This window comes from Natator depressus, chromosome 7 (genome assembly GCF_965152275.1).
Source record: "Natator depressus isolate rNatDep1 chromosome 7, rNatDep2.hap1, whole genome shotgun sequence".
Taxonomy (NCBI): domain Eukaryota; kingdom Metazoa; phylum Chordata; order Testudines; family Cheloniidae; genus Natator; species Natator depressus.
Window position 1 is genome coordinate 71,557,839 of NC_134240.1, and position 22,389 is coordinate 71,580,227.

General features: G+C 42.5%; 1 protein-coding gene across 4 annotated transcripts in view; it reads right to left on the reverse strand.

Moving 5' to 3' along the window:
* Positions 1 to 273: 273 nt before the first annotated feature.
* SHLD2 (shieldin complex subunit 2) overlaps positions 274 to 22,389 on the reverse strand; it is an 86,702-nt gene continuing 64,586 nt past the window's right edge. For 3 of the 4 annotated variants that reach the window (XM_074958753.1, XM_074958752.1, XM_074958754.1), the window contains 2 exons: positions 14,676 to 14,791; positions 12,464 to 13,161 (listed from right to left, as the gene is read on the reverse strand). In XM_074958753.1, coding sequence (XP_074814854.1) covers positions 12,989 to 13,161; positions 14,676 to 14,791 — 289 coding nt within the window. In that variant the 3' untranslated portion in view covers positions 12,464 to 12,988. Of the gene's footprint in view, positions 545 to 12,463; positions 13,162 to 14,675; positions 14,792 to 22,389 lie in introns of those variants that run through there. The other variant, XM_074958755.1, reaches the window with a different exon arrangement.

Consider the following 22,389-nt stretch of genomic DNA (forward strand, 5'->3'; position numbering starts at 1 on the left):
GACAAGGCCACACAGCACTTTAAAAGTTTAAAACTTTAAAACTTATTGAATGCCAGTCTTCTGTTGCTTGGGCAATCCTCTGGGGTGGAGTGGCTGGTGGCCGGAGGCCCCCCCCACCACATTCTTGGGCGTCTGGGTAAGGAGGCTATGGAACTTGGGGAGAAGGGCGGTTGGTTACACAGGAGCTATAGTGGCAGTCTGTGCCCCTGCTGCCCTTCCTGCAGCTCAACCATACGCTGCAGCATATTATTTGGATCCTCCAACAGCCTCAGCATTGAGTCCTGCCTCCTCTCATCAAGCTGCCGCCACCTTTCAGCTTCAGCCCGCCACTTACTCTCTTCAGCCCGCAACCTCTCCTCCCGGTCATTTTGTGCTTTCCTGCCCTCTGACATTGTCTGCCTCCACGCATTCATCTGTGCTCAGTCAGTGTGGGAGGACAGCATGAGCTCAGAGAACATTTCATCGCGAGTGCATTTTTTTCACCTTCTGATCTTCGCTAGCCTCTGGGAAGGAGAAGATCCTGTGATCCTTGAAACACATGCAGCTGGTGGAGAAAAAAAAAAAGGGACAGTAGTATTTAAAAAGACACATTTTATAGAACAATGGGTACTCTCTTTCACAGTAAACCTTGCTGTTAACATTACATACATAGCACATATGCTTTCATTCCAAGGTCGCATTTTGCCTCCCCCAGCATGTGGCTAGCCCTTCCCCCCTCCCTGTGGCTAACAGCGGGGAACATTTCTGTTCAGCTACAGGCAAACAGCCCAGCGGGAATGGGCACCTCTGAATGCCCCCTTAAGAAAAGCACCCTATTTCAACCAGGTGACCATGAATGATATCACTCTCCTGAGGATAACACAGAGAGATAAATAACGGATGTTGTTTGAACGCCAGCAAACATACACTGCAATGTTTTATTCTACAATGATTCCCGAGTACGTGTTACTGGCCTGGACTGGTAAAGTGTCCTACCATGGTGGATGGAATAAGGCTGCCCTCCCCAGAAACCTTTTGCAAAGGCTTTGGGAGTACATCCAGGAGAGCTGCGAATGCCAGGGCAAATTAATCATTAAACATGCTTGCTTTTAAACCATGTATAGTATTTTAAAAAGGTACACTCACCAGAGGTCCCTTCTCCGCCTGGCGGGTCCGGGAGGCAGCCTTGGGTGGGTTTGGGGGGTACTGGCTCCAGGTCCAGGGTGAGAAACAGTTCCTGGCTGTCAGGAAAACTGGTTTCTCTGCTTGCTTGCTGAGAGCTATCTTCCTCGTCCCCAAAACCTGCTTCCGTGTTGCCTCCATCTCTATTGAAGGAGTCAAACAACACGGCTGGGGTAGTGGTGGCTGAACCCCCTAAAATGGCATGCAGCTCATCATAGAAGCGGCATGTTTTGGGCTCTGACCTGGAGCGGCCGTTCACCTCTCTGGTAGGCTTGCCTCAGCTCCTTAAGTTTCACGCGGCACTGCTTCGGGTCCCTGTTATGGCCTCTGTCCTTCATGCCCTGGGAGATTTTGACAAATGTTTTGGCATTTTGAAAACTGGAACATAGGTCTGATAGCATGGATTCCTCTCCCCATACAGCGATCAGATCCCATACCTCCTGTTCGGTCCATGCTGGAGCTCTTTTGCGATTCTGTGACTGCATCATGGTCACCTCTGCTGATGAGCTCTGCATGGTCACCTGCAGCTTGCCACGCTGGCCAAACAGGAAATTGAAATTCAAAAGTTCGCAGGCCTTTTCCTGTCTACCTGGCCAGTGCATCTGAGTTGAGAGTGCTGTCCAGAGCGGTCACAATGCAGCACTCTGGGATAGCTCATGGAGGCCAATACCGTCTAATTGTGTCCACAGTACCCCAAATTCGACCCAGCAAGGCCGATGTCAGCGCTAATCCCCTTGTCAGGGGTGGAGTAAGGAAATCGATTATAAGAGCCCTTTAAGTAAAAAAAAAAAAAAAAAAAAAAAAAAAAAGGCTTTGTCGTGTGGACGGGTGCAGGGTTAAATCGATTTAACGCTGCTAAATTCGACTTCAACTCCTAGTGTAGACCAGGGCTCAGGAACCATTGACTCTAGCAAGGGGCTTTAAGAACTGTTGTGCTGAAAAAAGGCTGTTTTTTATTTAAATTTACATTGAACTGTGATGATGTGTTAATAAACCGGACCACAAGGGGTACTGTTTGACAAATGAGAGCCTAAGTGCAGTAACTGAGGAGCTCCAGGGGAAGAAACTGAGGCAGTGGCAGGGCTCAAAGCCAGATTGGGTAAGGCCCTCTGCAACATTCACCTTGCAATGTGAAGCATTGCCAAGAAGCATAGGTTCTGATGGAAAGGACAGTTGAGAGTTTTTAGAGTCAGAGTCAGAGATGTGTACCTATGAGTGCCCCATAGGCCAGAGCTGAAACACAACACAGTCATTTCTCAGCAACTGTTTCTTTTGTAACAGTGAGTTATGGTGATTGTGTATGCAAAGCTTAGAATAGTGCTGTTTCACTTGTCTCTGATAACCAGTTCCTGTACACAACATTATATTCTCATCTCAGTGCAGAAGGAACAGACACTGAAGTTCGCTAAGGTCCTAATAGATCCATATTCAGGCTTTATGAACAGAAGAGAGAGAGACAGAAAGTACTTCAAATTTAATACAGCAAAAGAAAACAGCAGCAAAAGATGTCTGAAAAGAATTCCATGTGAGGCTTTGCAGACAGGTAAATCCTATTTTCCCGGCGTAGTCTAAAGCTTATTGTTCTACGAGTGCCTGAGTCTCATTTCATAGCCGTGTAAATGTGGATTAACTCCATTGCCTTAAGCGTAACACTTGAGTGTTACTTACCTTACAGAGAGTGTGGTTCTTTGAGATGTTTCAGAGTAACAGCCGTGTTAGTCTGTATTCGCAAAAAGAACAGGAGTACTTGTGGCACCTTCGAGACTAACCAATTTATTTGAGCATAAGCTTTCGTGAGCTACAGCTCACTTCATCGGATGCTGTATAAGCTCACGAAAGCTTATGCTCAAATAAATTGGTTAGTCTCTAAGGTGCCACAAGTACTCCTGTTCTTTGAGATGTAATAGGTGTGGATACCACTGTAGGTGTACATGCACCTCATGAGTGCAAGGCTGGAGGTTCTTTAATAGTAGTGTTGTTTGGGGCTGCACATCCACTCTCTGCCTCCTCCATGTGAGAGCACAAAGGATGGGGCAGCCACGACCCTCCCTCAGGTTCCTTGCATTTCAAAGCCCATGTTGCTGAGAGCTCCAAAAACAGGGACAGAAGGTGGGTCATGGAGTCAACACTGACTACAGCACCTCAAAGAACCACACTAATTATTTGTTCTTCTTTGAGTATATATGTCAGTGTAGATCCCAATGTAGGGGACCAGCAAACAGTATCTTCCTTGGATGGCAGGCATGAGGAGTTTCACCTGTATCAAACAAACAGTGACTGAAGTACTACACTGCCTAATTTGGCATCTGACCATGCTGCCATGTCAAGTGCATAATGTTTACCAAAGGTCATGCTTCATGTAGCTGCCCTGCAGATCTCAGAGACTGGCATGTTTCTGAAGCAGGAGAGAATGCAGCTCGTGTCCCTGTTGAGAGGGCCTTGACATTCAGAGGAAGAAGCTCACCAGCTATTTGACAGCAGGTGGAAACACACAGTGTGATCCACTTAGAGAGTTGCTACAATGAGACACTTTGGCCTCTCAATGTACACAAGGAAGTGGGGAGACAGCCTGAAAGCATCTTAATTACCTTACTGGTTACTCAGAAGTCCAAACACAGTTCCCTTAAAATGATCCAGCCTCAGGCCTCCATCCAGGTACCTAAGTCAAATATGAAGATTCTTGCGACTCAAACTTCTCTGATGAAGCTTAAGCAGATGTGAGATGACAGAATCAGGACCCAAGGATCTTTTATACAATTTCATTGTCCTCTTTGACAAGTTGGGAGTTCCTCAGGGAACAAAAGGTAATTAGGATGACTTTGAAAGAGGTCCATCACTGGTACTTAGCTATATGAATTAACGTGAGGCAATTTGCTTGTTCCTCCACTATTCACAGTACATTTCAAAGAGAGATGAATACAAAGATATCCCGTGTTTACAATTCATTTAAATGCTAGGATGTTCTTTTGATCTCTGAACTATCAGAATACAGCATAGACAGGGACTGTTGATTACATCCTTGACCCTACTCATATATATGTAAATACACAAAAACACAAACATTATCTCCCCACATGTCTTTTGCGGGTTATTTATTTTGCAGGATGTTTAACGCTTTCTGACTATATGTCACATGAGGTAATAAGGGCAAAGCTCTGGCCATGTCCAAAATATGCAGTTTTTGCTCTCCTAACATTGAGTGTGGCTTCAGGGAAAAGACTGCTAAAGTAACTGATTGGTTTAAGTGGAATTCTGAGACTACCTTAGAAATGAACTTGGAGTGTGATTTCAGTACCACCTTGTCCCTATGGAAGGATGTGTAAAGGTGGTCCAGTCATAAAGGCTTGGAGTTCAAACTCACTCTCCATGCTGAGGTAATGGCCATGAGAAAGACCATTTTGATGGCAAGGTGGTGTATTAAGCGCTCTGACAGTGGATAAAACAGCATCTCCTTACGCTTCAGGAGGATGATGTTCAGGTCCCATGTAGGAGTTGGGTCTCTGACTGGAGGGCAAGTGTGAAGGAGGCCCTTGAGGAATTTTGATAACATAGGGCATGAGAATACTGAGTATGACTGTACCAGAGTGTGACATGCAGATATGCAGCAAAGTGAACCTTGGGACAGTTGTGCTAACCCTGTGTGTTTAAGGAGCAGGATGTACTCCTGGATCTTCCGTATCAGAGCCTCCACTGGGTCAACCTTATTCTGAGTTGACCATATGGAGACTCCCTTCCATTTTGAGAACTAATCTTCCTGGTGGAAAACTCCTGATTTCTGTAAGAATCTCCTTAACCTGTAGGGAGCTGAACCAGCTGACATCAGGTGCAACGACTGTAGGCCTAGGTGTGGTATCTGATCTTGATTCTGAGAAATTATGTCTGGACAAGGTTAGAGATGAGTGGAAGGCCACCTGCACATCTATAACACTCTAACAAGCCAAAACTGACTTGGCCAGTATGGGACTATCATGATGACTAAGGCCTTGTCTGATCTTGGATATTATCCTGGGGATCTGGGGACTTGGAGGGAAAGGGATCCTTGAGATTATCGAAGGAGAAGGGTGTCTGGTAGGGAACCCAGGCTCATGTGTCCTCTGGAGCAGAAGTACAAACACACTTGGTGTTGACCTCTGTGATAAATAAGTCTATGATGGAGGCCCCCAATGACAGAATATTGGGTCTAGGATCGATTTCTGCAGTGACACTTGTGGTTGGTCATCATTGTCTGCTCAAGAAATCTGCTAGGTTGTTGGTAACCATGGAACATGTAGAGCTAGTGGGGCTACCCCCGGTTGATAACCGCATATCTACAGCTTGATGGCAAAGAAGGGATGATTGAGCAGCTCCTTGCTTGTTTACAGAGCGTATTGCAGATGCGTGTCCATCAGGATTTGCACCGTGGAGTTACATAGAACTGGCAGGAATATTATGCAGCCCCGTATGAACATCCTGGAGCTAAGACTGTCATTTGAGGTTCCAGGTTGTCCTGAGACATGTCTTTGCATCTGTTGATAGTTCAGGTGGGCACCCCAATGTGTCCTTCAAACGTTCATGGTAAGAGTTATCAGGGAAGGGACCAAGAATGGCACCCCTTCTCATAGTACACCAGGAGTCCTAATCGAGAAAACAGGGAAAGGATGTATTGCAAGGCTCTTGCAGTCTCCTGTTGGGACCCTCCCTAATCAGCCAGGTGTCCAGGTATAGGTAGATGTGGATTCCCTGTCTTCTTAAACACATTGACACTATTGCCATCATTTCATGAATACACTGAGTACTGCTGAAAGTCTGAATGATAGAGCTCTATAGTGGTTGGGCCACACTGTGAATTTTAGGTACTTCCTGTGGGCCAGGTGGATGGCTATGTGGAAGTATGCATCCTGAAAGTCAAGAGCCAAAGCCACAAACCTGTCCTGAGCTTGGAGACATGGAATGATGGAGGCAAGTGTTGTTATCCTGAACCTGAGATGGCATATATATTTATTGAGAATGATCAGGCCTAGGATAGAATGAAGACACACTTTCTTCTCTGGAATGAGGAAAAAAATCCTGGGAATGGAAGCCTCTTTTCCTCAACTCTACTGGGAACTCCTCAATGGCTTCTAGACAAAGTAACAAGAACAATTCTGTTTGTAGCAGGCTCTTGTAAGAAGATTCCCTGAAGAGGGATGAGGTAGCCTTGGGCAATGATCTCTAGTATCCATCTGTCTGATGTAATGGCAGATGTCACATAGTGGAATGGGAAAAGGTAGCTTCTGAACATTATGCTCTATAGATTGGGTCTGATGTAGCTCTTGATGGTCTTGTAAAATCTGCTGCCGTGTTGAAGGAGCAGGGTGTGTTCCACAGTAAGAGGAAGGCTGCTGCCCCCTGCTGTGACTTGAGCTCTTCTTGGTGTGATATTCTATGGTGGGATGTTGTGAATTCTCACAGCTATTGCTGAAGACGGGACAACTTGTGGTATGGAACAGGAATGTGATCAGAGTCCTTCAGTGAGTGCAGTGTGGCATCTTTCCTTTCACACTAGAGAGCTCTGAGACTTCAAAGAACAAATCTTCAATTGTGGCCTGTACCTCTCTCAGTATGCCTAATGCTTGCAGCTACAATGCTCTATGCATGGTCACTGTGGTGGTCATAACCTCTCTGCAATGTCTGAGGCATCAACCACCACCTGCAAGTCTATTTTGGCCATCACTGACCATCCTTAATTATACCCTTAAGCGTCTCTCTGCTGTCATGAGGAAAGGTGTCTCACATGGGACGGTGAACATCGTAGTTGGCCAGCACAGCCTGGCGGTTCGCCAAATGCTGTTGCAGTAAAGCAGAATGCAACCCTTCCTTCCAAGTCTTTTAGAGTCCTTGGCTGTTCTTTTGTTCAAAGTCGACTTCTCTTGTATGGCAGACATGACTAAGGAGCCCGGGTTGGGTTAAGTGCAGAAGTACTCAAACCCCATAGAGGGAACCTGGTGCTTCTTTTTCCACTTGCTTTGCTGTTGGTGTTACTGTGACTGGCGTTTGTCACAGAGCTTTGACTGGGTCAAGGAGTCTCATCAATGGGGAGGGCAATCCTGGCTACACCAGAAGTTGACAGGATGTTGAACGGCTTGTGGGATTTCTTCAGTATGACAAACATCTCAGTCCTGAGTTAATCTTATCATCACAAAGAGCTCTTGGAATACTTTAAAAGTCATCCAGTGCTAATATCGGTGCCAAGTATACTGCCTCATCCAGTGACAAAGAGGAGAGATCCTTCAGTGGGGCATTGATGGCAATGGAGACCAGCTTCTTGATGCCTGTGATGGTGGGCTTTCACTACCCAATAGGGCCACGATGACATGCTATAGGAGTACAATTTGATTTAATGAGGGTTGGCCAGTCTGGTGCCAGTCTTGACAGGATGGTAGAGATGAAGTTGGTCTTGGTCGTGCGATCACAGATCTCAGGGGACAGGATTCTCTATTTGATGAAGGAGAAAATGTATGCTCTGGTGACAGTGAGGAGCAAACCTCTTCTCGGGTGGTGCCAACACATACGGCACTCTTGGTGCTGGAGTCTGTTCCAGTGCCACTAGGTTTCTTGGTACCAATGGTGGCTCACATTCAGGCCTACTCCCCTCCACCGAGGCTGGGGTAGACACTGAGGGGTGCATCACTGGAGCTAGGAATGGTGCCAGCAGAGACTGCTGTGTCACAGACTCCTCCTCCTCCCCAGTCCTTGACACCACATTAGGCTTAGCAGAGTCCTTTCCAGAGGCTTTGCTGTGTTTGAATTTATGGGATGACACTGAGCTCCTTTCTCAGACTTCTTGATATTTAGAGCAGCCTCAGTGCCTAGCTTCAATATTGGAGGTGTCAATGCTGGCTTTGATGCTGCAGTCAGTACCAGCTTGGTGCTGCAGTCCGCTTGGTGCTGCAGTCAGTACCAAATCTTTCCTAGGTGCTGTCTTAGGTGTTGCCTGCTGGATTAAGAGATCTTATCCACTAATAGGATTCTGAAGCTCGTTTAATTAGGGTCTGATGAGACTTTCAGGGATTGTTCCAGAAAATGGAGTTTTAGCCTCGTCTCAGAGCTTCCATGTTCCAGCAGAGAAGGGCAAGCAAACAGCATCTACTCAGAATACATGAGTCCCCCAAGGCAAAAGAGACACCTGCTGTGTCCATCTTCAGAGGAATTAGTCCATCACAGGATGGACAAGGCTTGAAACCTTTGAGTCTAGCAGGATAAGGAACCCTGTACAGGGGTGTGGTTGCAGGAAGCATCTGATCCGCAGAGTTTGGGCCAGACAGACAGTTTGGATCAGTTCATGTAGTCAGATATAATAATCAGAAGTGGAACTGAAGAATATGGAAGATTTTAAAAAGGTTTAGCCTAAGCTAAGACCTAGGGGGTTGGACTCTTGCTGCCCTTTATGCTCTCATATGGGAGCAAGAGGAGGTACAGGGCATACACGTGGCCCCTACAGATACTTGTATTAAATAAAAAACCCTCTAGTGTTGCATGCTCAAGGTCCAAGCGACAGATACTTGAAGAACAGTGTGCTTCTCATTTGTAAGCAACTATTTACATCAGACAGCGAAGAAAATTGTGTCTGTTCAGTATCGTCTCAGCTCAATTGTATCACTAGATTATAAACATTTTCTCTATTGCAGCTGACAGTTTGACTCATTAGGAAATTAATTTTTCCTGGAAACATTGTTGAGAGGTTTAAAAGGTCCAACCAATTCCACAACAGTCCATGGGAGCTCAGTGGAGTCATGCTTACCGGGAGGGAGATTGATGATAAATGAGATAAGACCTGCAAAGACAGAGAGAGAGAACAAGTCAAATTATATTTTTGTTTTGTAGCTTCTCCCACTCCCAACGTTGCCAGATTCATCTTACACTTGAGAAGAAACTACCAGCCCTTACTAATATACATGTCATGGTATGGCCATCACTGCCTCATTTTCCCCTTCTATGCTTCTGTTTCACTCTGCTTGTAGCCTTCAAAACTAACTAAAATGTCCTCCTCTTCTGGGATAAACAAAAGTTTAGAATATAAAGTCCAAACTGCCACCATTCAGGGAGGGTTCCACAAACACCTTCCTGGGCTACAGCACTCTCCAAATCTGAGAGAGCACAAACTTCTTCTGTTGTATCAGGAGTTCACCCTTCTTGCTGTCACAAACAGTCCTTGCCTCTTTGTTTGGAGGAGTCTCGGCACAACACTTCAAGGTGGACTACTAAGATGTGGGGAACCCATCCTCTCTCTTCTACCATAGTCTCCAGCCTTGAGGCCCTAAGCTATGAAGCAAATGTCCTCATCAGCCTCAAAATGTTCATTTCACTCTCCCCTCCATGTTACTTCCTGTGCTTACTTGGTTCTTGGGCCTCCAACTCAGCCTTTCCACAGGTGTCTTCAGCACAGCCTTTCCTGGGCTTTCTCCAACTCCTTCTCAGCAGAAGCCCCACCACAGTTCTTGAACACACCAGTCACTGGAGATACCTGCCAGCAGCTCTGACTCTCCCCAGATCTCTCCTCATCCTGAGAAAAGTGGCTTGCCTTTCTTCCATTTCCTTTTCCAGCAGGTCTTGCTTGCTCTGAGGCCCTACAACTCCAATGGTCCTTGGACTACAAATCCCAGAATCTCCTTGATTTGGGAATTACTAAAAAAAATTGTGTCACAGAGCGAAAGGACAAGTGGCAATGCACTGAAGTATGGGCAAGGAAGTACTTAAGATGAAAAAAGGGCATGACCATGGACTTGAAGACCTCGAAGGCTTGCAGAGGCTAGAGACTAAGGGTATTTCTACACTGCAATTAAAAACCTGCAGCTGGCTCATGCCACATGCTCTCCCCACCCCAGATTTCTGCCTTCCATTTGGCCCTGCTCCCTGAAGAGCTGATGTAGCAGGGAAGAGCAGTGGTGTGTCTTCTTGGCTAGCTGCTGCCTGCTCACAGAGTCAATGGCTATAAGGCAACACCTTCTGATAGCAGGGAGAGCTCTCTCCTGCAGTGACACTGCACTTTTTTGTTATGTCCCCCTAACCCAGACAGGCTGGGTGGCCCACTGAGGTGAGTCAGGGGATGGAGGTGACGCTCCCTCCCCAAGCCCCGCTGCCCAGGGCTTAAGCCTGAGCCTGAGCTCCACTGCCTGGGGCTGAAGTCCAGTCATTGGCAGACCCTCTGAAACGTGCTCATGAACCCCCAGGGGACCACAGACCCCCAGTTGAGAACTAGTGTCTTATATGATGCAAAATCTTTTTGGTCACAAAAAGACTCTGCCTAACCTACATCCAGTTATATTGATGAGAAGGGGATTTATACCAGCATACCTAGTCCCACAGGGGAAGGAGAATAAGCTACATCCAGTATAAGTCATCTTTATAGTGATAAAAGAGCATCCCCTAGATTTTGTACTGATGTAGCTATCTTGGTAAAAAAAATCAGGCCCATGACAGAAATAGTTATACGGGTAAAAATACTGTGTACAGACTAAGTCTAAGAGTAAAGACGTTATAATACAAACATTTACTTCTCACTCCAGGCTACATCTGAGGTCTTTAGACAATGAGAGCAGAAAATATCCCTCCTGCCCCCCAACTCCCTCCTTAACTGTTAAGAAAACATAGGATGGTACATGTTAACTAATGATCTTCATTTACATGCTAATTTGTTTTTTTTATCAGTGGCACAAGGTGACAATTGTTTAACTGCCATGAAAAACTAACCCAAGATATGACAAGCATGTATTGGCAATAAAAATCAGCAAAGAGGAAAGCATAGTTTATTTTGATGTATAAAAATTAGTCAAAAAAGCACCTATCTAGCACTTTGCACACCTTGGTCTTAATAAAATAATAAAAGCTGAAACAAGCAGCTAACCACTTCAACTGCTCCCAAAAAATTCAGTTCACAACAGAACTCCTCCCCCAACCCATTAGCTCCCTTTACATTGCTCCCTTCACAGAAAAGCCAATGGTTACACCTTGTAGTATGCCTTGAAGGTCAGCAGATCCAGGTTATTACAGGCAACTGTACAGGCAGCAATGCAGAGCACCGACGGGATGTGCTCTGCCAAGAAATATGGCTTAATAAGCAGATTGTTGTTTTATGTATCTGTTTAAGTTTACCAGAACTCTTGATTTTCATTTATTAAATATTACAGTTTTAGTATAACAATCTTTTTTCCCTAGTTTGTTAAAACCATGTTACTATCCAAGAGATACACATATGTTTTTGCTCTGCAGAGCCACCCTCATGCATATCCAGGAAGTAAGATGAAATAACCGATAAACTGGCATGCATATATAGTTGAGCGTAAAGGAATTTATTTGATTTGTGGTAATAGATGTTGAATTAGCAGTTAAAACTATGATGGGCAGGTCTGCAAGCACCAGATGAGAGGTTCTTCAGGAAAGGAATTATTAGAATTTCAACCTACTTTTGTATCATAAGATGCTTTATAGTTTATTTGCAAGGTAAAGTTTTCAAACTCAGTATGAACACAATAACACAATGAGATAAGAAACAACTAAAATGGGCTTGATATAGAGGGGAGAGGACTACAGCAAAACAAAGATGGAAAAGGTCTATACTTGGATAAGATTGGAAAGTGCTGGGCAGCACTTTTTGCTCTCTCAGTGGTTTACCAACATTAACTGATCCTCATGACATTCCTGAGAGGTCATCCCATTTTAGAGCAGGAGGTACAAATATGACAGAGGGTTAAATGACTGGTCCAAGTCGCAAATGACAAAGCCAGAATTACAACTCAAGAGTTGTTTGGTACCAATCCTGTGCTCAGACAAGATTTCTCTTAAATACTAAACATGGGAAAATTGTTAAGGCCAGACACAGAACTATCCACACACGGACTGGCTCTATTAGCCCCTCCAGCAGTGAAACTGTGGACCAGATGGGAGTCAACTCATGATTTCTGTATATTTGCTACCCATTGGCTTTAGGCCCAGTCTGCATGCAAAGGTGAGCCAAAATGTAACTGAAAATGTGTTTTTAAATCCATTTAAATTGGTGAAAAACCCTGCATGGACACTGTTAATGAGATAGAAATTTGGCTTATATTGATTTGGCTTCAATCAATTTCTTGACAGCTTAAGATAAATCAATATATACCAGGGTTAAATTAATTTAAGAGGGTCCACAAAGGAGTTTGCAGCAATTTAACTCAACAGATTTTTAATATCAGTTTTAGTTAAACCAGTGTGACTTGTGAGTGAAGACCAGTCCCAATTTGTATGGTGGGCTCAGAAACTGGGATTCTTGAATGAGAAAGTGTTCTGGTGGGAGGGAGGCAAGACTATATTGTTAGGAGAAAATGAAGAAGACTCTGCTATCTGAAGGAGAGAGGAGGGGAACCAAAGCAAAGACATAAGAAATAACGAAAACAGAGTCTCTAACAACTAAGACCATACTACAGAATAGTGGCTTCCCTCTCCTCTACCAATGTTCATAAAACTTCACTGTCTATCAACATCAGAAGACTTTTCTGAAGGGGCTGAGAAAAGAGGAAGACGAGGAGAAAACATTGGTGAAACCATTTTTAAAATAAAGATATATGAAAAATCTTTAACTACAGCATATACAATCTATATGACTACTATATGACAATTCATAAAATACTACAGAAGCAATATATACAATTGGTGGATTTTCATTTTTAGTCTTTTAGCTTTTGGTACAAAGTAAAGATAAAGCCCTTTTTCACTGTGCTTTTTTACAACTTCCTTCCATGAGATAATTAATTTTTCTTCTCTCTCTCTCCCTCTTTTCCCCCAATCTGCTTGTTCATAAGGTCTCTGTTAATCAGTCACTGTGGAGGACAGGGCTTCAGAGATCAGGATGGAAATCCAGCAGAAAGAAATCCTGTTGCAAAGGATAGCTGTTTTCATCCAGCACAAAATGGCTCCTAATGTCCAACAGATAGGATGCTTCAGTGTCTGCTAGTAGGGAGTGGCACAGGTCTGCCACTATCATGCCATAGGTAGTATCTGAGGGAGGCACTGCAAAAGACAGTGAACCAGACAGTTATGCTTCATTGTTATCATGCTAACATCTACACTTAAGTTCTTCCCCCAAGCCCCAAAGAGCTGCCATTGTAATGTCACATCCTCCGATTAGATCTCCTCCTTGGAAGGGATAAAACAGAGGAAAAACCGCTCAGCATTTCAACAACACTGAATAATTAATTTAGTAATTAAAAAAAGTATACCTTTTCTTAGAAGAGTTTTGCACAGCTTCTGATTTGCTGAGCCTGTCATTCATAAGCTAAACTACAATTCCTGTGACTTACCCTATAGCAGCTCCCAAGCAGGAGGTCTACTTTGAGGATGTGTCAGCAACACGGGAGTTCCCAGCAAGACACCAATAACATTTGCAGTTATATACATTCTGAAACTATGGCAGTTATTTTTAAAAATTGAGATGAAAATCCATATATATACATACACACGAATGTATACACACACACACACTCTCTCTCTCAGCTCGTAACTGTATTCAGCTATGTAATGTTATAATTAAGGCTGTGAGTTTGTCACGGAGGTCATGGAAGTCACGGATTCCGTGACATTCTGTGACTTCTGCAGCAGCCAGCACGTCTAGCTTAGGGGCAGTTCAAGCAGCCCCTGCACCAGACGCACTGTCCGCTGCTGGGCCAATTTTGGGCCTCCATGCCCGCCACCCCAGCAGCAGTGTTTGGGTGTGGGAGGGGGCAGGGGGTTGGGGCACTGGACGGAGTGAGGTGGGCTCTGGGCGGTGCTTATCTGGGGGACTTCCCGGAAGCAGTAATATCCCCCTTGCTCAGCTGCTAGACAGAGGTGTGGGCAGGCAGCTCTGTGGACTGCCTCTGCCCAGAGCGCAGGCTTTGCAACTCCCATTGGCCAGGAACCCTCCAGCACTAGCACAGGTCCTGGACCGCGCGGTACTGCTCGCTCCCCCCAAGCAACCAGGCCGCCCTCCCTCAGCACTCACGGGGCCCCCGGGCAGTCCTCCCCCCCCGCAGCCAAGTTTTATTCACTGGTATTTTTAGTAAAAGTCACAGACCGGTCACAGGCCGTGAATTTTTGTTTGCTGCCCATGAACTGTCCGTGACTTTTACTAAAAATATCCATGACTAAAACATAGTCCTAGTTATAAATAATCATCTCACAATACCTCCTGTTACCTAAATTCTATTTTGAACTTCCTAGATCTCTCACATTTGTCTTTTGTGACAACTACAATATTTGCCTTCAGGATTCTGAACAACTGATCAATGTTTATAAACTTAATTCCCAAACATTATTAGTCTGGAATTAAGTATAAATGTCTGACAAATCCACAGTGGAACATGAAACATATGCAATTCTTTTAAAGCTAAATGTTACATAAAACCTCAGAAAGATCATACCAAACCAGATCAATGTCCTGGCCTCTGGTGTGTGTGGGCAGTAACTATAACTTTGTTTCAGTTTAGTGTTTCTGGTTCTGTGCTGCAGTTGATTGTTCTTCTAACAAATGATGTATGGTACAGTACCTATGAATCTGTTCAACCAGTCTGCAGGAATATTCAGGAAGATTTTCTCCATCAATTCTGACACCACTTGAATACAAATCTCACATCCTTTGTCTTCTGCAGTCATCAGGGCTGGTCTAAATCAGAAAACAGATTCCCATACATGCTTGCATTTGAAATGGTTTTATTTTTGCAACAGAAACAAAATTTATGGTCAAGGTAATTAAATATAATATTGCCTTTATTTACCTAATATTTTCATCTGGTAAATCTCCTTTATGCTCTTGATTTCTGCCAACCTGGCAGTCTAATGGATTCTCTAATGGCTGTGCATGATGATGCCATAGAATTATCAACCAAGCTGGGATTTTAGAAAATAGGGATAGATTTATGCTTTTCGTAATCTGTGCTTTAGATTGAAAGAAAATGAAATTTCATCATACAACACGTTTAGGGCCAGACCCTCAGATGATGAAGCTGTGGAGCTAGGCTGATTTGTAGAGCCCTGCACGGATACAAAATTTGTGTCTGCATCCAACCCGCAATCCACAAACATGGTCTCCGGATATCCATGGATATAAAACAAATATCCACAGATTTGTAGGGCTCTACTGATTTGCACCAGGCTGAGTATCTGATACATTCTTCAAGCTCAAAACCTTAGTCTTGAGATTAAGATTCCTTAAGAAGATGCCAGGAGAAGTGATAGTTCTGTGATTCAGTGGGAAATGACTATTTCCCTTCATCACTCAGAGAATGCACTACAGCCTTTGGCAATTCAACATTCTGTTTCAATTAATGTATTAACATGAGTTATTCACTCTGAGCCAAAAACTGCCATCTTTAGCAGGCACAACTTCCATTCAGTAAAGGAAAGTTGTACCTTAGTAATGATAACACCTGGCCTGACCTCCACAAACAGAAAGGGCATTTGTTTCCAAAGTAAGTTGGCAAAGATATAGTCATAACCGTTTTCTTTAACTAAGTTTTCTGGAGGTTAAAAAAAGTGTAGATATTTTTAACAGAGGGTGAAATGCTAAATTCTCTAATGCCCAGAATGAGCACATCAAAGATGTGTGTGTGTGTGTATATATATATATGAGAGAGAGAGAGAGAGAGAGAGAGAGAGAGCGCGCGAGCGCATAAGAGTGCACAAGTGTGCTTACCATTCCTGCCACAATTTACAATTAAATTATAGCAAAAACAAATATACTCAAGTGCCTAAAGCTATGGCATTTCAGGAGTCAAGGACATTCTCTGCTTTTAACTCCAGACCCTTGACCAGTGATTCAGCCTAATCAGCGTACTCTCTGTATGCAAGCAATTAAGCTAGCAGAACCTGTTGGCAGCTTAGCAGTCGTTTCAGACCCCCTGCTGAAATTTCTAATCAATTAAGAATAAATTGCAATATCAAAGAGAAAAAGAGTCATATGTTTCTATTTCAGAAATAAATAAAAATTAATAAATAATGAAAACAGAACAGTAAGTTTTAATTAATTTATGGTTTTCTCAGTTTTTGATATTACTCTTGGAGCCAATGACAATTTAAAAATCTTTAAAAATATTTTCTCTATTAACTTTCACAAACTAAATTAATTATTTCAAGTGTATAACAGAATGTCAGCCACAGAAAGCTTTATCATCAGATCTAAAGAAACAGAAAATAATCCCACATTCAGAGACTCATCCTCACTCTCCCAATCAATCATATGAAATCGATTTTTTCCCTTTTCTAATATATTTTAATTGCTCACATTTTGGATCTTTTCTTCACATCATGTCTCCTATTTTGGTGCTGACATCACAATGTAGCCTACCAGTGTAAACAGGATAAGCATCAAGAAATTGGTTCTCGGAAGTCCATGTGTTCACAGCAAAACTAAGAGTTCATCACTCTAATAAGCAAGCTCAAAGCCCATAAGACTACACAAGGACTGACCAATTGCATTTATATTTAGTAGAGTTACCAACAAACACTGACAAGAACTAAGGACATTGCAGGATTCACCGTAAAAGACATTTGAGAAATAGCCAAAGGTATAATTAATCTATAATGACACCAGCTATCACATGCAGATATTAATAAGTATAATGCTAACAAAGAAATATATAGCTTATTTTGTTCAGGCAAATATTAGATAGATAATGTAGATAATTCAGAGTCAAATCAATAATAATTTGAACTTCAACCCTACGTTTTTTAGGTGTCTGTCTGACTCCTTGTTGGAATGAATATTTTAATGCTGCTGGAGTTTCACTGTATTGTATCATTAATTGTGATAAGTATCCAGAGCCTTGGAGAAGTGTATTTTTAACCATTTTAAATCTAAATAAATAAATACAATAAATAAATAAAAGGCAGGCACAAAATCATTCCAAGTCTGGGTCTTTACAATGGATATGCCCACATCTCAGGGGCCACCTCACTAGGATGGCATGAGGGAGACAGGAGAAAGGGAAGGAGTCACTTCAGTAGAAGAGATCTGCAACCACAGATAAGGTACAACGTAAGAAAGGCAGATTTCCATAGCTCCAGTGTGCTGCATCCTATTTGGGGTAGGTTTGGCTGTTATCAGGATTTATATAATAATTGAGCAGGAAATACAAGGAGAAAATGCACCAAACTGCACTACCTTTTAATGCTTAACGTTCAACATTTCTGCAGCAGGTAGTTAAGTTGATTGTGCCTGTGACATCTTCTCTATGGGCAAATTCTTTGACACACCATCTGCTATCCCCTTAACACTTAGGGCATAGCCATATTTCTTTGAACCGCATCTCATTATCTAAACATGGACAGTCCTGGTAAATAATTCAGATAGGAGACCTCTAAGAAGTTAGTGAGGAGTTATAGAAAGTGGTGTTGGTGATATTAGCCCTGTGCTGCTGAAATCTGTTGGATTAAATAAAATCAAGGCCCTGACCATGTGGTCTTCAAAGATCTGGTGATACTTTTAATAACCATAGTATCCTGGCTAAATTCTAATTTGGGTACTGCTATTCTGCTTCCTCAAAATTCTCCCAGTAGTTTTAACTGGAGGCTATATACTCAATTCCCTAAGTTGTTACGGAGAATTGTTGTTGAACAGATGCAATGTTTTACTTCAGAAGAGATGGTTATATTTCCGTGTAGATAGTTTAGATCACTTTGTGATCCTTGGACATATGTAAGTGTAAGTAATTATTAGTGGCTTCCAGAAATGCCACTCCCACACCTTGACTGCAATATAAGTCTTTAAACCACACCTTGAAGTCTTTAAACCACGATTTGAGGACTTCAATAGCTCAGACATAGGTGAGAGGTTTTTCGCAGGAGTGGGTGGGTGAGATTCTGTGGCTTGCCTTGTGCAGGAGGTCAGACTAGATGATCATAATGGTCCCTTCTGACCTTAATATCTATGAATCTATAATTAATTTAGATACCTTTTCAGGGGAACATACCAAGACCTGGTGCTTCAGGTCTTTTTTAAAAATGAGGAAGTTAGTTAAAATTGCCTGAAGGGAAGAGTTAGGAAATCAAAGTTCATATAATCAGCTAAAAGAAAGGAACAAACTTTATCGAAGATGTCGATTAAGAAGAAATTTGAATAAATACCTAGAGATATAAAGATAAACAAGAAATTCTTTTAGTGCATCAAAAGTAAGAAGCAAGGGTCTGTGGGACCATGAGAATGTAAAGTGGTAAAATCAAAGAGGTTAAGAAGACTGCAGAGAAGCTGGATTTATTTCCATTTTTTTTAAATCACAAAAGATGAGAAAAACCTAATTGGGGGATACTTTTTAAGATAATGAAAGTAAAGCACTATCCAAGGCAAAAGTAACCAATAAAAGAAGAGGGGATTCTGTTCTGCATCAGATTTAGTCTTTGATTTTTCATCTTCTATGAAATTGTGGGCATTCATCCAATATAGTTTACTTCCTCCAAAAATATGGAAATAAGTAACTGTCCACTGGATTGCCTAATAAATTCAAATAATCTCCTGGAGAAACTGCTTAACTGCAAAAAATCTTTATATCAGAGATAAGCCAGAAATTATTTCATTTTAGATTTCTGAAATGCAAAATATTGTGTTTTGCATGGTATCTTTCTTACAAATTGTATCCTTAATACTTTGTGGGTGAGTCTTGTTGCCTCATCATTTCTGGGATTCTCAGGGCAGTGGGTTAACAAACTTAGGTAGATTTCTTTTTTAGACTGGCTCTGGACAAAACTTAAAACTTTTGCAATCCACAGTACAAAATAGATTGCAGAAAAAGCCTTTAGTGGATCAGATGAGGCATTTGGAAAAGATTTACATTTACTTGGTTCTGCTTATTCTGGGATGCTGCCTTATCTCAGGTTCTTAATTCAGACTTTCTTCCCAATGTCATCTAACTTCACTGAAAGAGTCTGTAGCGAGGCAAGGACTCACTGGTGCAGCGCCTCCTGCTGGTTGTCCTGGGCATTAGCTCTTTTCAGCCTTCGGAGTGCCCTCTGCAGGCTGGTGACTCGCCTGCCACTGGCCCCGTGTCCCTCACGAACCCCAGTGCCCTTTACCTCAGGATCCTGCCCCCAGCAGTACCCCCACACTCTGTCTCCCCTCCCAGGGGAACCCCCAACCCTCTAAACCCACCTTGCCTTAGTGGCTACTGCCAGTCATCATCTAGCCACCGCTCACTGGGGCAGATTGCAGTCTGTAATGGCCACTCATAATTGACAAGGGGTTAGGACCAGCTGCCTCAGCCTATTCCCAGGCTGCCCCTCCACAGCCCCAGTACCTTTCTGGGCCTTTACCCAGGCCTGCAGCCTAGGAGTTTACCAGGCTGGAGCTCTCCAGCTCCCTTTGCCCTTCCCCAGCACTGCTCTGTTTCAGGTACCTTGCTTCCTGGCAGCTAGCCCTTCCCACTCCAGGGCTAGAGTAGACTCCTCCCAGCTTCTGGCCCACAGCCTTCTTATAAGGGCCAGCTGTGGCCTGATTGGGGCATGGCCCCAGCTGTGGCTGCTTCCCCCAGTCAGCCTAGCTTTTCCCCAGCTGCAGCCCTCCCCACAGCTGCTTTAACCCCTTCAGGGCCAGGGTGGGGTGACCACCCCGCTACAGGGTCTTACATGGTTTAATAAAAATCAACATCTTGTTGTAATACCTAGAAGTAATTTTTTCAAATGTCTGTCACTCTCAGGTCAACCTTCTGTTTGGTGCATGACACAGCGACTAGGACTATGAACTAGGCGTGGGATTCCCCTGCTCATATACACATACTTCAGCTAGCTCGATGAGAGCTAATGCAAATATAAATAGCAATGTAGTCACAGCAGCACGGGTAGCAGCAGAGGACCAGCGTAGTCACACCAAATTCATACCCACTGGTTTTAGGTGATTATGTACTTGGCATGACCAGCTCAATGAGAATAAGCGAAAGTATGTGTATGCGAGCAGGGGAATCACACTCATAGCTTGGAGTGTAGACATAGCCTATGACAGTTTTTATTTACAGTAACATACCACAGAAAATACTGATCTGTAATTAATCTCTTTTGCACAAGTACTATATTTTCTAATATGGCTACTTTAAGCAACTACAAACTAGATATCCAGCTACAATTTGGTGACCATGGAGAGAGTATATATAGCCACCTCTGTCAAGTCAAACATGCTCTCTAAAAATACCCCTAAAATTCACTAATGGTACAGATAGACAGGTACTTGGAAACTGAGTATTTTCATTCCATGTTACCAGAATACTCTCTAATCCTTAAATGCTGCCAGAATTCCAGCTCTTCACAGCAATATACAACATATACAAGTTTGCTGGGCCAAAACAGTCTGATGCTATGTGTACTCCATTTAAAGAAACCCCTGAGGACTAAAGCATATAACCCCCTAGAACTAAAAGAGGCATTGTGTGTGTAATTCCCTGTGCACTGGGAATCTGTTTGCTCATTATGTCTGGCACTACTGTGTTCTAACTAACTTAACAAAGTGCTGTTAGCTATAGATAAAGAAAATATCTTCTGGCTGTGTGCCACTTGAAGGAAACACTATTACATCATCATCCTCCATAAAGAAAGTAGAAGGAGGGGAGGCAAAAGGGTAGATATCTGGGATAAAAACATGGAAAGAGGAAGAAAAGAAATAGCATTGTGACCCTTGAAATCCAAGAGAGAGACATGATTAGAAAGAATAGTAAACTTTTCATACAACCTCCCTTAGTTGACAATATTTTTTCTGGGCCATTGTAATCATAGCCCAGAAGGAATGTGGTTTATTTTTATTATTTATTTATTTGAGTTTTTAAAATACAACTGTAGGCACCCATTCAGTGCTCTGGGCTCTTGGTCCTTAAATTAAAAATCTAAACAAACATTTATATATAAACACAGTAATAGCCACCTCAGCCCATGCCATGTACAGCCTAAGTCAATGGGGGGAAATATGAGCTTTATAACATGCTGGAAGGTTAATAAACCTGGGCACGGGCAGATCATGGTTGCATTTCATAAATAAAGATTAAACACTGAAAAGGAAAAAAAAAATGTAGCCCAGGCTGTCAAAATATTTTATAATTCTAGGGATAATGATGTATTTGTTGAGCTAACTGTTTTAATACCTTATCAGCTTCTTGTGCTGCTACTGAATCAAAATCAGATGCTATTTCAAGTTAGACATTTCCCTTGCTTTGTGAGACACCAGAAGAAACACAAGCAAATGTATTATGAGATATTATCTTATTCCTAATTATGCCCTAAAAATTAGTGAAAGTGTTTAAGATTATGAATATGAATTAGTTAAAAAGAGACCTGTTTAAAGGTCACAGATGATCCATATTAGAACTCTTCATATAACAAAGTCAAACAACATGCAGATTATAAAAATTTGACTCGCAAAAAAGGTTCAAGGAGCAATTCTGTTTCTGAAACCACCAATCATGCTGAATTTACAACACTCTCATGCAAACAGCTTTAAATAACCTTCTGAAGAAGTCATGGGGGACATGATTCAGTGGGCTGAAGGAGAAAAATGTTATTTGATCTCAATCACGAATATTAACTATTTTAAATTGAACCAATTTTCACATTTCATTCTCTTACAAAAATACAGACATAGAGGAGAACATGTTTTGTTAATAAATTGTATCTCATTCATTTAGATGAGATGTCTCTCTGGTGAAGCAGGGGAAAGAGACTTCTCTTGTTAGCATGCACTAAGTAGTGTTACAACACGCAACTTGGAATTGCTATTAAGATGTGCATGATGTTTGACTAGAACACCAAAGACCAGAATGTCAATGTGAAAACATTAGATACACACTACTCTTTATAAAAGTTTGGGTTCAAGGTCCACATAAAGGCTCAGACTCAGGAACTGATATACAATGCAACTCTAGGAGATTGTCTCACCATCATTGTGCCAGCCTTGGGTGAAAGGTTAAACAGATGTTCTTTAGGCTCATCTTGAAAAGAGAAAGTTAAAAATTTCCATGGCAGGGGCACCTTATTTTATTTATATCATGAATCTACCATATTTCTTTCATGCTCTTACAAAAAGTTGAAAAACAAATATAAAAAAAATTTCCTCTGATAAAATGTCAACATTATTAAAAGAAATCTCTCCCTGCTGAACAAAACCAAACCTTTTTCATTTAATTCATGCTAATAAGAAAAGACTGAGTAAACAGATAAACTTTGCAATGTGCCCTGAAAGTCATAATATTTGGCCTGGGTTACAGCAAAGGTGAGAAGCAAATTCCAGAGTTAAGG